Source organism: Strix uralensis, chromosome 3 (assembly GCF_047716275.1).
Source record: "Strix uralensis isolate ZFMK-TIS-50842 chromosome 3, bStrUra1, whole genome shotgun sequence".
In the NCBI taxonomy this organism is placed as follows: Eukaryota; Metazoa; Chordata; class Aves; order Strigiformes; family Strigidae; genus Strix; species Strix uralensis.
The window spans coordinates 39,374,746-39,391,589 of record NC_133974.1 but is presented as its reverse complement, the minus strand read 5'-3'; the positions used below and the strand labels follow the sequence as shown (position 1 = coordinate 39,391,589).

The 16,844-nt window shown below is 37.4% G+C and overlaps 1 protein-coding gene across 1 annotated transcript in view; it reads left to right on the top strand.

The window, feature by feature from the left end:
* Nucleotides 1–16,844, top strand: part of ME1 (malic enzyme 1) — a 185,934-nt gene that overhangs the window by 65,786 nt on the left and 103,304 nt on the right. The window contains exons 4-5 of the mRNA XM_074861959.1: nt 14,635–14,710; nt 15,994–16,155. Of these exons, the coding sequence (XP_074718060.1) occupies nt 14,635–14,710; nt 15,994–16,155 (238 nt within the window). The remainder of the gene's footprint in view (nt 1–14,634; nt 14,711–15,993; nt 16,156–16,844) is intronic.

Sequence of the window (16,844 nt, the reverse complement as noted above, 5' to 3'; positions counted from 1 at the left end):
TGAGACACCAGTGACTTAGAAACATTACAATGCTTTATTAGCTCATTCAGTATGTATCCCAGCCCATGCCCAGAGGATATTTTCCTTTAGGGGTGTGCTTACACTGGAATTTCTCCAGCTCTCATTTTCTGTACATTTGTTGCACGTCCTTTGGCACCACCCAAATCCCCTGCTTACACATTCAGCAGCTTCTCTGTTCAAAATAGTCTCATTACTCAGCAGTCCAACGTTGTTTCACTGTTGCATTCCCCATACAAGATATAGTAGCTTTTTTTAAAAAACCCAGTTATTCCTGTAACTGTAGTTGATGAGGTCCAAAAGAGGAAGGAAGAACCTCAGTGAAATCACTCTAACTTTGTAGTAGCTTGAATATTCCATGATCATAGTTTTCTGTCTCTGACTAGAAGCTTTCTAAATAGATAGGATAGTCAGGTCTTAAAATGGAAAATTGAATGTGAAGAGAACGCGTAAGGATTTTCAGCCTTTAAGAGCATAACAATGGGATGATTGTGTGTTTTAATATATCTTGTGTTTCTCTATATTTTTGGCTAGATGCTTTTAGTCTGGGAGATTTTTACACACTGCATTTGAGATAGCTGTATGCTGATGATATGAGGCTTCTGAAAAAGGCAAGAGACAAAAGTTTTGGGATAGAAATGAACATTTTTATTTCTTGCATGGCATTTTCATCCTTTTTAGCAAAGTTTTATAGCTTTATACAACTGCTTTCTTATGTGTGTTGATCAATAAAAAGTGTCAGCAGTGTGAATTATAATAAACTTAAAACAAACATAAAAAGACCAGGTCATAGTAACTTTACCGAATCTGTCACAGAGTAGCATTATTAACGTAGGTAATTTGCAGTTGGGTGAAGAAAGGTTGGCGAGGCATCTGTCATCTTGACCACTGCTGTCTGAGTTAAGTGATGGCATTTCAAGTCAATTCTGCATTGTATAAGGACCTTCTTCTGCTAATGACTATTAAGTGATTAAATCACCTGCAGGAAAACCAGGTTTTTTTTAGAAACACCTGTAAGTGTACAAGAGATTGCTGGGATCAAATAGACAAAACAGTAAGAATGCATATGAACCAAACTAAGCAAATAATTCTTGTAAGAAAAGCAAGGACTTCTAGCCAGAGGCAGACATTGATAAGGAAGGCATAAATAAACTGGCAGAAATATGGGATGGACTCCAGGGAACCATTTACTGAGAAATACAAAAAAAGGAAAGCAAGCTTCAGTTTGTGCTGAATGAGAAGCTATGCCTTTGGCACAAAGATGGTCAAAAGCCAGTTTTCATTTTTGCCTCTTTGTTCCCAAAGCAACTACATTTAACTTGAACTTCTGTTCAGTCTTAAGGAGAAAGGGAATTTAGGAGACCTGACAAGATTTTTTTAGTGTACTCTAGAATAAGGAAATGAACTACTGTTTTGGGCTTTTTGGTGGAGTGTTCCATCTAAGGGAGCAGCTTACTGTTGCTGAGATGAAGCTCCAATGTAGCTTACAGAGACACAGCAGCACATTTCCATTTACAGAAGTTCAACGTATTATGGCAGTTTTCTTATATTAGTGGGTATTTTTTCGTTTGTTTTAACTTACCTTCTGGAGTTCTTTAGATTTATCATAAGCACATACAAATGTACAGGTTTGCTGCACTGTATGTTGAGTGGCAGGTTGTTCATGCTGCCTGTTTTAGGCAACACTGTGTCTTTGAGTTTTCCTCTGCCATCCAGAAATAGCTCCTTAAACATGACATGTGATGTTTGCTTCTGAAAATGAAAACACAGAACACAGTTTGTTTTCTGTTGAATTAATGTTTTTTTCATGAATAAGTAGAATATGAGTATGGGGGATTTATGATTATCAAATAAATAGCATATCTCCAAAGATTTCAATTCTGACCTGTTTCCGTTTGCTGCAAGCAATGTACATATTTCTATTTTGAGTTTGCAGCTTCACATAGGATGTAAAAATACTCCAGTGCATGCACTGAAATGAGATTCTTCTTGAGGATGATTGTATATTCATGCGTGGTTGGTACATTGTGTTCAAGCTTTAGAGTGAAACAAATGTTATATTTGAAAGATGGCCTATAGACTTTCAATGGCAATATCCTCGGAAAAGCCTATGCCTCTTTTTTACATTGGACTTTAGCCTTCAAGTCCCTTGAACAGGTAGGAAGCTCACAAATAACATTTTAGAAACACTTCTTCTGTGACTGCTAGATATGCTTTTTGAATACCTCCATCACCCATTAAGATTGCTTCCATGACTCCTCTCTGTGTCCATTCCGTATCCTGTGCTGCTTTGTTTCATGTAGGTATATAGTAAAGGCTAGTAATAATAGCCATTTGTGTTAGCCAGTATAATTGCAAGCTGCATTTTTCCCTAAAATGTTGATACTGACTTTATGAAATGCAAAACTTTAGATGGGGTCATGACTGAATTTATATAAAAAGGACGGAAAGTACAAGACCATTTGCCTCTAATGGTTGAGGTTAATTTTTATTACAGTGGGCCAGATACATTCCAGATGTTTAATGCTTAAAATGTTACCTTAGGGTTCCATCTAGTATAATTTTTTTCTCAAATTGTACAATAAAGGCTTCTACTAGTTTTTAATTGAGTCAGAAAATCACTAGTTTATTCTTAAATATATTAAATTCCCTATAATTAAATACACATTATATAGACAATATAAATATATATTTCCTGGGTTTTGCTGGTAAAATTTAAATACTCACTTTTTTCATGAGCGAATTTCAGAGAAGAACTGGTATGTTGGAACTTTGTTAACATCAGATAACAGTCTTAAAAATAATCATGTATGCCTCTCAGTTTCTCTGTCTGAGATAGAGCTGGACCGGCAACTTTTTCCCATGTTAAAAGCTGTTGTTGGAGACAGTCCTAAAACTTTTGTCTGTCTCATGCATTCATGCATGTTGTAAATTTAACAGGAAATAAGAGCAGAAATAGTGCTGCTGATCAGGTTGTTTGCATTTTTCTATTTTTAAGGCTTATATTTTTGAAAATAGAAATTATGGATGTCAAATGATGGAAATTTTTATAGCTTTGCTATAGATACAGTAACAATTTGGTTAAAATTGAGAGGCGAAAAGAACAGAAAAATAAGGTGTATATGATGGATGTACAGCGGAACCCTTCTTATGCTAAGGACCTACTACCACAGCATTTTTTTGGAGTTCAAACTAAATTGATCTGTATTTTGGTCAGTTCTTGTAACATTCCAATGAATTCTCTAAAGCTAACCTGTTTAAGATCTGTGTTTAAAAATTATTCAGATTTTAACTAAGACTCTAGGAGATTTCTGTTGTTATATGCTTTTTAAAGATGAGTGTCTCAATAAGTCAAACATTTTTGTTTGGTTTGGAATGTAGTCAGGCTTAGTTCTAGTTTTTAGAAAGTTTTTATGGATATGTATAGCCTAATTAAAACATTATCATTAAAGCTACTTCAGTTTTCAAGTTTGTAAGGAATTTATCAAATGACATTTTCAAGCTATTCAATGATCCAAACCACTAAAAAAAGAACAAAAGGGAAATGAACAAAATAGCAATTAAAATAATCATAATGACTAGCTTCTTATGGTGAGAATAATTCGATATTCTCAATAACTGAAATTTAAGTTTAATGCAAAACTAGTCTCATTGTCACTAGACAATGGTTTATATATTTTGCATGTGAATTTATAAACAATAATCTTATATTTTCATGTGGTGAAAAAAAAATCGCTAACATGAGAAGTCAGTTCTGTGATAAGATTACTTGTTAGCAGAGAAACTTTTGTTGAATTTCCTATCTGCTGTTAAAGCTTCTTGTGTTTCCCAGTGGCCATCAAAGCCCACCTTGTTGGTTATGATGGCAGAACAACAGAAGAATGTCATGCACAAGTGGAATAGGTTTTGTAGTTAGTGAACATTTAACAGATGCCATTTAAATGCCATTTTAAGAGGTGGACACATTTTGTTTAGGATGAGAAGTAAATGCCTGTTCTTTCCATGTTGCTGATTCCTGTAGAAAGAAAATGGTTATAGTCAACACAACACAGTGTTTATTTGAAAATTAATTTTATCACCTTTTTATAACAAATGTTTTGCTTTCAAATGCTCATCCTTTGTGCAAATAGCTATCTAAAAGCTTCAAGCTGTACATCTTGCTCAATTTTCCCATTATTTATCACAATAAACTGAAAATTTATATTTTTTTCTTGCGGCCAAGATATGGGTAATGTAGAAGCAGGTGAGCAGCTGGCTGAAAACATGAGCAAGGAGGGTGTGTGTGGATGCGTATGCCCTCACCTCCTTCAAATCAGGTGAGAGTGCCCCAGTGTGCCAGGGCTTGCACTCCCGGGGCGTGGGAGGCTGAACAAAATGACGTCTGATGGGAACTCTCTTCTCTCTCCTCAGAATCCCATTTTGCAGTACTTTCGGTTTCCAGGCCATTCAGTGGTGGCTCAGGTCCAGCAAGGCTGAGCCCAGGGTCTTGCATGAGGAAGGTTGGAGGCCCAAAACAGGACAGGGGCAGAACAGGAGGTGGATGCGTACAGACTTCGCTGGGATCTTCCCACTCTCTTCCTGGCACCTGATCCTGCGATCAGTGCTGCACTTAGGCAGTTTGGTTGGTGTTGATGGACTCATCTGTTTAAAATAGCACTTGATTTCAGACCCAAGTGGTTTTTGAACACCAGCGCAGGTACCCTTTGTGCCTCCAGCTGTGTCTCTCTCTCAGGTGTTTCCTGCAGGTATCTCTGCGGTGTGCTTGCCCTTACCCTGTATAATGGTGAGTTAAGGCACACATAAGCCAGCCATATTAATCACTGCAACAAACAACTTGCAGGAATGCTAAAAACACCGTGGATGTATGAGAATCCAATCATATGGATTATTTTGCTTTAGCAAGACTTCATACTTCTCCCTCAGATGATGCTCTGAGAGATCACTGTGAGATCTTGAGGAAGACGTTGCATGCTCTAGCAGGCAATAAACTCAAGCCTATCTTTTTTTTTTTTTTTTTTTGGTCTGAATAAGAAGTTTGTAACTGAGTCAAATACTAAAATTAAAATTTAAGCAGAAAATGATTTGAATGTAAATTTCTGTGAATGATAGGAGAATAGTCTATGAAATAACTGAGATTGAATAATTGCTTGCTTTTCAACTCAAACTGCATTATTTTTAATCTCTTCTACTATTTTACTAATTGTAGGGCACAATACTCATGCTATAGCTATATTCAGTTCTATTAAAAGTTTCTGAGGAAGAAAATGTCCATTTTGTAAGGATTTAAAAATGGCTCCAATAACTTCTTTGCTGTCTCTTTGTTACTCCTCTCGCTCCAAGTAATGCTTGTGATGTGAAAGCTTGTTTGATTTTGTCCTAAGATTAAATAGTTTGAGTTTATCTTAAAATGTGCAGGTGGTGAATTAACATATGTACTTTTTCAGAGTGTTATGCCCACCTTTATGTGCTAAAATACTGGAGACTTACTTTCAATCGCTATCTGCTGATCCAGTTTCCACTGAAAGCAGGAATAGGTTTCTGCATATGTTTGGGGTGGAGCACCATCCAAAAAGCATTTGATCTTAGGAACAGCAAACTACGCTAGAGCAGCTGTTTTCTTTTTACTGCTAACACTCCTTACTGAAAGCTAGGGAAAATTCACAGTCTGTACCAAATTTGTACCTCAGGGGAAGCCAAGGCAAAATAACTGCTCTAGCTGACCCTGCTTGGGAAGGGGGCTTGGACTGGGTGATCTCCAGTGGTCCCAGATAACCTCAACGATGCTGTGATCTCTGTACCCTCGGGATGCGGGTCTCAGAGATTGCCAAATGCCATACACAGACAGCTCAAGCCTGGGTGAAACAGCTCTGCTCTGTGCCCAGATGCTTGCTGGCAATCTTGTATGACAAATCTAACCTGGATGCTTTCACATCAGCCTGCCTGCCTTCTGACTTGCTACCTCAGCACCGCAGCTCCTTGCATTAGGAACTGCTCTGCCACTGTGACATAAATTGAGCGGTTTCCTTGGCTTCTTTTCAGCAGATAAGGTCAGCTCTACAAATGGAAGATAGTGTCTCCTTTCAGAAGTGACTTCTTCATTAAAGTGGAAATTGAGTAGGATATGCCGTAAGAGGCAGCGTTTTTAATAAGTCTTCACTTTTGTCCTTGTTAATGGTTATTGAGAGCAAATAATGGTGATTTAAAGGTCAATGAAAACTGGCTTAAAGGACGCTATTGTCTAAATACTGGAAATTTTCCATGTTCCAATGAGCCAGGGCAGCACAAGTTGTAGTAAATAGGACAGTGATCTCCCTTGTTTGAGTACTTCACAGTTAAATAACATTTAAAAGGATTTTTAAAAAAACACCATTAGCATTGCAAGATTCCCAATAGGTACATGGTTGATGTTGTTTGTTGATAGTTCTTTATGCAGTTAATATTAGCATAAAATAATACAAACATGATAGCTATTGAAGCAGAACAGTGGGTTATTTTTTGTCTTAAAAATGAATGGGTCTGTCTCTGGTAAACCATTCTCTCATTCACAGTCTTCAAATAGTTCTATTTGTGTCTATTCAAGTGTAAGTAATTAAGTTATTTATTGAGCAACTGTCAGAAGAATCTAAGTAGCTTCTGGAGCAACACAGCTCTGGCTCTTAAAACACAGTATTTCTCAAAGTCTGCCTTTTCCTTTTCAAACAAACTCATCCCATTGAACTGCCATTATGTGGTTAAGCAACAATACATAAAAGCTGATTGTCTAGATGAATGATACTTTAGGAATATAGTTAAATCAACTTCATGTTTTAAGAAGTGAATATAAAGAAGATACGATTTGATCTACTCTGTTGCTCTATGAACAGGATGCATCATTACAGTCTGAATATTTAGATCACAAAATGCTGTGCTGTTTGCTTTTCTAAGTAAAGGAGGCAAGGGACTAATTAAAAAACTGTGTTATCTAGATAGAGAATGATGAGTATTTTATATAATTGAGGCAAAAAGTCTGCAGTGACAAGTCCATGAAATGTTGCTTTTACTATGAAGTATTAATTTTCATCTGAAATACTTTGAGGTGTACGTTATGGCTTCCAAAATGAAGTAGAGACTTTTGGATTACTAGTGAAGCGACAAGCTATAATTGTTTTATGTACCACATAGAATTGTTTTTAAAGTTTTGCTGTGTAAGGCTTGTAATGTTTTACTCAGATTATTTTAACAATGTAATGTTTTTTGTGTTGAATGAGAGCAGTTGAGGAATTAACTTCATTGTGTTGCTTTTTATTGTACACAGGTCTGACTTCTTTGCACATTTCAGGAGCCTGAATTTACCCAGTTGGCATTCTCACAAAGTGAAAGCAGAATGATTCAAGCAAAAAAGGTTCCTTTTGCAAAAGTCTTTATACACACTCAAAGTAGCAGTGAAGAGATTACATGCTCTGGTAGCAAGAATCAGGCTCTCAGAGGGCTGGAAGAGTCCAGACTTGCTGCAGAAAAGTAACTGGACAGCATCCACGTGCAGTTTTTTTCTCTTTCCCTTTTTCATTTACCTTCAGTCTGTACCGCTATGGGCAACTTGTCTCTTTTTTTACTCTCCCCAGCTCTGTTCAGAATCACAGAATCATCTTGGTTGGAAAAGACCTTGAAGATCACCTAGTCCAACCATTAACCTAACATTGACAGTTCCCAACTACACCATATCCCTCAGCGCTGTGTCAGCCCGACTCTTAAACACCTCCAGGGATGGGGACTCCACCACTGCCCTGGGCAGCCCATTCCAATGCCCAACAACCCGTTCTGTAAAGAAATGCTTCCTAATATCTAGTCTAAACCTTCCCTGGCGCAACTTGAGGCCATTCATTCTTGTCCTATCACTTGTTACTTGGTTAAGGAGACTCATCCCCAGCTCTCTGCAACCTCCTTTCAGGTAGTTGTAGAGGGCAATGAGGTCTCCCCTCAGCCTCCTCTTCTCCAGACTAAACAACCCCAGTTCCCTCAGCCGCTCCTCGTACGACATGTGCTCCAGACCCTGCACCAGCTTTGTTGCCCTTCTCTGGACACGTTCGAGTAATTCAATGTCCTTTTTGGAGTGAGGGGCCCAAAACTGAACACAGTAATCAAGGTGTGGCCTTTGTCATGTTACAATTTATAAACTATATACTCTTTGCAAAGCCTGTTTCAGATGCAGAAGGGCAGATGGGGCAATGTCTGTGTGATCTGTCCCTTGCCTGGAGATGGATCAGGAGTGTTACGGCTCGCTGTGTTGCAAGTTATTGAACAGCAGCCGTTGGTTCCCTGCTTCTCTATTCCCACATGGGGTAGAAGAGGGAATGTGCTGAGACCTGAAGCTGGGTCTCTGGGCAGCTCTGGCTGTATTTGAAAATGCACCCAGTCAAACTAGGTTGTGATATTTTGCCAACTAAGGTTGCTGGAAGTAAAACAAAGTGTGGGCAAAGGGATTCCATCTGGAAGTTCCTGCAACCAAAAGGGTTGTTTAACCAGCTCTTCTGACTGTAGTGCTACCTGGATGAGGCTCTTCGAAGCACACAGTGTCTATCACCAAAGAGGCAAGGCAGAGTCATGGACTCTGCTCAAAGCTCTTGGGCAGGCCTAAGCATAGTGTATATACTGTTATTTACTTTTGTTCTTGGATGTGCAGCATCTGGGGCATTACAGCTTGCTGAGACTTGCACAAGAAAAATTATAATCTTAAGTAGCTACCTACACCAGTTGTCTTTTTTTTTTTTTAAATTACTATCATCATTATTATTATTTTTTTAAAATAATGTTTTATCATCTATATTAAAACATCCCACAGCATCTGAATCTTTATGTCACTAGAGTTATATGCTTTTTACTCCTCCAAACCCTAGCCTTTCTTTTCTGACACCTTATTCCTGAGGTCATATTTTCAAATGCCAGACTTACAGCTGCTGTCTTTCAGGTTAGTTTCACCAATTTTCTGCTCTTAAGGCTAATTCACGTTGTAGACTGTCCTGTTCTTTAAGTGCTCTGAACTTACTTGTCTCTGCTATGTAGATGTTATTTTTAACTGTAGTAACTGTTAAAGCACTGTATTTACTAACAGGGATTGATAAGCAGCTTTGATGGACTTGGGCATGTGAAAGAGTGCTACACAGGCTGCCATCACTGGATAAAGAGTTCCACGAAACATCATTTTCAGAAGGGTGTCTTGAAATAGGACTAAATATTGCTTTGCTCCTATAGCTGAAGATTGACTGTTCAGACCCCTTGACATTAGCATTTCCTGTTTACAGTGATTATGAACACTCAATTTTTCTCCATTTTAATTATTTTTCTACACTCCTGTGCCAAATTGGGCTTTTGAGTTGCTATAAAAATTTTTAATGAGCCTTCCATGATTCTTGTAAGTATAGCTAACTGGAGTTGGCAGGTGTTAACATCTGTCTTCCAGAATACTTGAAGTCACCTTCTTCTAAAAAATAACTATATATAATCAGTCATTTAGGAAACCATGTGCCAAGCATGAAATAACATGTAATATTTATAAACTTTTATGTCTTTTCTGGGTTAACATCTTATTCTCCATTGTCTTTCATACGCTGCTAGTACTTATCTGTTTTATGAACTATATCTTATTCATGTACATCTCCAGGCTTTCAGGGGTGTTAACAGTATGTGCTGTTCTCTTAATGCTCCTGTCCTATTTTTGACATTGGTTTTTTATTTAGTCTTTGTTTGCTTCTTACAAACTTTTCTGTTTAAAGATGGTTTCAGTATGCTACATCTAGAAAATGTAAAGCCCAGGTTTCTTTAATGCTGATTAATTCAGGATGAAGGTCAGTAGCAGCTGCAGTTTCAGCATCAACTATTTTATTTATTGAAAGAAATACCTCTGCATTGTAAAGTAATGAAATTCACCCCTGTACAGAGGGAAAGGTGAAAAAATAAATCTGTGAACAGCTGCATTTCTTAAATCAGTCCATCAGTTGTATTTATTAGGCCTCAGAGGTCTTGGAACAAATGTTACTATGCAAAGGAACCTGGGAAGGTAAGATGTAATTAAAAGTTTGAGTACACTTTATATGATGATGGGAGACCATATTGAAGAATTACAATGGGAAATGTTATTATCGGTGAAAAAAGAGCAGATTGTTCTTTGGGGGGGATATAGGTACTCTTAGTTTCTAGTACAATGTTTGTATTGTACCACTTTTCATGATCTTAACAAAAAGAGAAGGGAATTTCAACAGGGACTAGGGAAGTAATTTACCTCTTTCTTGCAAAGTGCAGGAGTTCGGGAAAATCTAGGCTCAGAAATAAACTGAGGCTTGTCGCTGAGATTATTATTAGTAGTATTATGAATCTTGTTGATTCAGACTGCCTGGGAAAGTGAAGTCACCTCTACTATAATTCTATGTACAGTTCATAATTCAAACAACAGTTTTGAACATGTAGGGTTGTGAGAAAAGTTTGAACTTTTTAATTAAAAAATATTTGGCATTTTCTGAGACATGTTAGATTGCCTCCTGTTATTATAAGAGGAAAGCAAGGATAATTCTGTTACTATGACACATTTTTCTAAACTGTTCTTTAACAGAAAATAGACAAATACATTGCCGGTGGAACATTGCTTCCTTGAAGCATAATAAACAAATACTCCATTTAATTCTGTTTAGTTTATTCTCATAGATCAGAGTTCTAATAAATCAGAGCCAAATTATGTGATGTAGAATGACCTCCACATAACTGGTAAAATCTGCTACCATGTAGTGAGCTCAGTGACCCAAACAAGACTGACCTTTTGTTGAGTGGATCCTGAAGTCCTAGCATGGGTTCCCCCCTCACTCTTCAGTGTTCTGGTCTTGCTGGTGGTGTGACAAGAAGAAAGGAGACGTAGTTACTCCTCCACTGTAGTTTCATACATCATCTGGCTGTCTGAAGTGGGCATAAGTAGAAGTGATCCCTTTGGCTAGACTGGTATAAACCAGTGCTGAGCTGAAGGCTAACTGAGGCCAAAGTGACTGAAGATGAGCCCGTCTGTATATGCACTGAAGTTCCACGTAGATCTGCCTTGTGCCACATTCAAAATGAACACGTTAATTTGAAGACTAATCTGCTGCTGCAAGCTTCAAGTCAGTTTTAAGTCACAGTTTTGCTGACTGGCCTTTTAAGCCTCAGTAGGTCTCAATTTGTTGCCTTGCAAGAAAAGATAGTATGTGTAATTGAGATGTCAGTTCAAATAGAAAGGACTAATCTGTGTCATAAAACCTACACTTGCTTTTACAGTGAGCTTGCCAACCTGGGATGCTCTGAAAGTGTATACAGGAGAACTTAAGCCTACTTCCCAGTGAGATGCTTTTGTTGTTAGATATGTGAATACGTGCAGGCTGAAAAACAAGCTGCATATTTTTCCGCTTTTTTTTCCCCCAGAACCTTATCCTTAAGCAATTTTTTTCCGTATCTTGCTTCTTTCTCCATGTGCTGAAATGTGTTACTTGCCCATCTGCTGTAGCAGCCCCATCCTGAAGTGCTGTGTCAGACAGATGCACATCACATGGGCTGTCTCTTGCTCTGCGTCCAGCAGAGTGGGGTGTGCGTCACTGACATGACAGTAATTATTATTATTATTATTAAGGTTATACTCAAATGGATAATTCTATCTTATTTATAGAATACCAACTTGGAAGGGACTCTGGACTGAAATACATATATAATTTAATCCAATTTAAGTTGTGTAGCTTGCCTCTTTCTTGATTCTTCTCATGGCTGTGCTATGACAGCCAAAAAATAACTATAATGTCTGCTAGGTAGCCCAGCTTGTGTCACCCTATCCCACTTATGCAGTCGGTGCTTTTCCAAGACATAGCATGACCTCTTGGAAAAGAAAAAATACATAACGCTACCTTTTGGTGGTTGCCTGCAAGTAGAATTGCCAGCAAGTTCAGTCCCAGTAATGTAGGTTGAATATTCTTGTGGCTCACACTGTTGCAAGCTGGGGTTCCTCTTGCAACCTGGTGTAGTTTCTTGTGGAGGGCATCTTAAAGGAGAAAAGTGCTTTAACTAAATAAAAGAAGGGTGAGGTAAACAGATCCAGATAAAAGAATAAAAGATTCTTATCTCTTATTCTGTGCCGTTAAATGTAGGGGTATCTTCTCAGTCAGGCCAATGTGTCCAGAAATGTTTTACTAATCTACAGAAAGAATGGAGGGAAGGGGAGAAGGAGGGGAGGGAAATGCTTTTGACATGACTGTGTTTACACTTCAGCCCCTACTTTCCATTGTTTGAATGTGATCCTGCTTGAACAGGTTTCTGAAATACGCTCTCAATACTTATTCAAAGGTCTTTACAAACGTTCTAACAAAATTCCTCCTGGAGCAGCCACCCTGCCATTATTTTCCTCTGATAGGGAATTTATTCCATGGAGACCTCTCTCCCTAGTTTGCAAGGAAGAGGTCATTTAACCACACTGGCCTCTTTGGAAAATCAATACAAAATCTTGCTTCATTTAACATGAATCTATAAGGTTGATGTAAATTGAAGGGTGGGGACAAGGAGAGGGGTGACGCCTCAAGACAGCTTTCCTCCTGCACTCTTCATTTCCTTTTGCACACTCGTCTCTCACAACTGACTGTCTCTGAGGCTAGCAATTCTGATAAGCCATATTTTATGATTTAACAGTTTGCACAGTGTTTTATAAAATGACTTTGTACAATACCTCAGAAAGGAAGTATCCACATTTATTTTGCTTTGCTGCTTTACGATGTTTCACTGTTAGGGCCATCTTTTTTTGGGTAGCTGGCTCACAAATAGAAATGTTTGTATGCTGTAAATACCACAACTTCTGAAAAGTGTTGTAAATATTAACCCTTCTGCCCATGAAGACTGTTGCTTCCACTGAGGTAGAGGAATTAATCTGCTGACAGATGTTTCTTATTAAGAAACAATTGATAGACATAATCATCCAGCTTAATGCATTTGTTCTGAGCCTGGGAAATGGACACAGAAGGGGAATTAATTGGGAATGCCAGGATCAGAGAATTCCCAGTTCTAGGGGGAAATGCATAAAATGAAATTTAAACAGTTAAAAATATCTAACCGGAAATGGCTGATTGTTTTTTTCCTTTATGCAGTGCATATATATTTTTCTTTTAGAACATGCTGGTTTTCATTTAATTAGCTATTTGAGGTTGTACTTTCTGTTTCTGAATCATTAGCTTTAAGATTAAGAAATACTTTGGTTAATTGCAATGTGTCTTACACTGCCTTTTGTCCAAAATAATAAACAATTTCAGTTGTATATTTTTGACATCAAAGAAGGGAAGAATATGAAGACAAATATGAAATTAAATATAAAACTCAATATAAAACATAGATAACATGATAATTTATCTATAAATATATATAATTAATATGTACAAAATATATAAACATATGAAATATAATGTTTGGACTCATTTTAGTGTCTTGACCAATATACTTTTTAATACTGCGGGAAATCTTTTGCTTGACTTGGAATACTTGCAGTCATATCTTACAAGTGTTTCCCTGAGTTACTAGTTTTATTTAGACCCACATGGGCATGGACCCACTTATATGAATGTGGAGATATTGTAGAAGACTTAGATTTAAATTATTTCTCAATGCCCTTCTCTAATTTTTGCTTCATAATTTTTATAAAAGGTGGATGAAATGCTTTAGAATAACTCCAGAAGATAACTCCTTATACTTACTAATGCAGTTTAATTACAAGAAGGCATCTTTGGCATGTACCTCTTCATTGATGTTTTCTACATGTTTTTTGAGAGATTGAATTTAGTGGAGGAATTTTTTTCCACTGTCTCACATGAGAGAAGTAGATAAGAACTGGAATTAAATTAAGTCTGAGTGGACCTGGCTGTATATCTGCATGTCAAGTAAAATAAATGAAGAATAAAATGCTGAAGAGTAGGATAAGATAATAGATCAATTTTGCTTCTATAATAAATAAAAAATAAAATGAGAATTACACTTTTCTGTGATTTTTTTTTTAATACTCTTCTGTACTGGTGGAACTAAGGGCCAATTTACAAACACTCTTCAAAGTAAAAATCAGGCATGCTCAGCACTGCAGGATGTGTTACATGCTTTCAAATCAACGAGATTTTCATATAGAGAAGATAATTTCTCACTTTTGCAGGTGTCAAAGGGGCAATCTAATTAAATAGGCAGACTGTTTTCTAAACACCTCAATGACCTTACTTCAGGTTTTGTTCATAGATTAAAACTTTGTCCTATTCTTGTCTGCAAATGTTTAGGGGTGCTGGGGCACTAGTGATCACTGTTGTATGATAAACACATTTTTTTGTGGTCTAGGACAATTAATGAACACATTTGAGCAGATCAAGTGCTCATTGAGCTTTAAAATCAAATTTAGCAATTTTCAGAAATGACTTTTACATGTTCTCACTGCTTAGTGAAGCTTTACTGAGTTACATGTTCTCTGACTTCCACTAAATGTAGACATTTAATTTATTGAACTTAATCCATGTATGTCAGAAACACATTTGCATAGAGTTAATTTATTATTGAATTGATTTCTACTGAAGTATTTAATTGCCTGTTTATATGAAAGGTATTTTTTTTTCTTTGCAGAGGTCTTTTTATTACTATCCATGACCGGGGACACATCGCTAAAATGCTTGAATCCTGGCCAGAAAATATTATCAAGGTAAATTCAGTTGTAGTTGCATGACAAAGCTGACATTATTTTGCACCCAAGGTTACTTGGTTAAGTTATTTTTATAAGCTTTGTATCAATTAGATTTCAGTGATTTCTTAGCTCATTTTTTAAATAGAAACAATGCTGTTACAACCAAAGTTTGAGGCTTTTAAACACTTACTTGTTTAGCTATAGGCATCCTTTACTGATTAATTGGTCAATTACATTGGATGTTATGCATCAAAAAAACCCTGAATACTTTTTCAGCATTTCAGGGAATCACAGAGCAGTTGAGGGGAAGAGGGGGGAAGTGATAGAGCGACTTGGTGGGTACCTGGCATTTAGCCAAGGTCAAACCACCACAGGTAGGAAGACACCTCTGGAGAAGTCAGCCAGGGCGCAGGTTACTCAGGGCTGTGTCCAGCCTGTGGGTTTTGAGTATCTCCAAGAGTGGAGTCCCCACGAGAACTCTTGGCAACCCGTTCTAGCATTTGGGTTAATAGTTCTCCACATATGATACCTGATGAACTCTTTCACAAAATATATTAGATTTCCAACTGAAATGGTTTGTCACAGAGCATGACAAGGAAATTATTGTGTTTTCAGCCGCTTGCCATACTGAGCACATTGTCCTTTACTGTGAAAAATCTCCCTTTTTAGTGCAGACAGTTTTGTGGGGTTTACTGAGTTACTGTATTTCTATCAATGAAAACACATACTTCCTCATATGTATAAGTATGATGGAGTGTGTTATTTGCTCAAGGGAAGAAGAAATTAATCTTTGAAGGGTAAGAACCAGGTGGCTGTAGACAGCTCTGTCAAAGGCCAGCAGGAGTGGCTGGCTCTGGTTCTGCTAAAAACAGCCATGACAAAACCCAGGAGTCTGGGGTTCTTCTTTTTTTGTGGATAACTTTCTTTGCCTTCCTATTCTGTTTTCATACTGTTGACAGAAAAATGTAAAAGGGAACAATGTCAGTTCCCTTGTAATGTAATACTAAATACTTCTCTTGTGTATTCTTAAAAGTTTTATATGAATGTCCCATTTACAGTGAAGGAAGAGTCTAAAATAGTGTAACGAAACCACAGTGGAATACAATAAAACAATTCTTGGCCTTGTTTTGTTTGTACCTGTTAGAATTTTGTTTGTGCCTGTCAGAATACAAACTATTGATTTGTTTGTACCTGTTAGAATTTTTACATGAAAATTAAACATGATGGTAAGAAGATAATGGAATACTTAGTACATGACAGCAAAGAAGTGATTTTTACAGTGCTTTTATTTCTTCCTCTAGGCTATTGTGGTGACAGACGGAGAACGTATTCTTGGTCTTGGAGATCTTGGCTGTTATGGAATGGGCATCCCAGTTGGTAAACTGGCACTTTATACGGCATGCGGAGGAGTAAAACCTCATGAGTGTCTACCAGTGATGTTGGATGTGGGAACAGATAATGAGGTAAAATCTTTTCTGAGGTGTAGTGGGTATTAGCTGTTTGAAGGGAAATATATAAAAGTTGAATTGTAAAAAATTGGTTTTCTTTGTTATGATACAAGCTTTGATTATGTGCAAACTGAAAATTCCTATGGAAAAAGTCTCATCCTAATACACAGTGTAGATATACCCATCCTTATGCACAGTGTAGACTGTTTTGTAAGGCTCAAGTAAATAAGGACACTGTTGGATGTAAAAGTGTCACATACATTGTACATGTTAAAGAGTGGTATGGGGAATTAGATCTCAAGAAGAGGGGGACAATAAAGTTAAAAATACAGTTTAAGACAGCATTCTTTCTCCACTTGTGGTGCAGAATTTCTCTGCAGTGATTTCAGATGTGAATTCTGACTGTGCCCCTTGTTTTGGTGAACAGCTTGAAGCTATAGCCTGATCTGTGCTGGGAATGCATGTCTACGTACTTCAGTTGTATATTGACTTTAGCTATAGATAGCACTGTAATGCTATGAATTTTCCCAAAATGAGGTCCTAATGCTTCAAGTAAGTGGACCTTACCCTCTTTAACTTGGCTTCCCATTTGTGTGAAGTGCAGAGATTTAAAGTTGTTGAAATTTGGCTCTGATATTTCCAGTATCTCCCAAGGATTACTAGTTAATTACTTGGGCCCCGTTCTTCCTTTTTTTCTGAAAGAA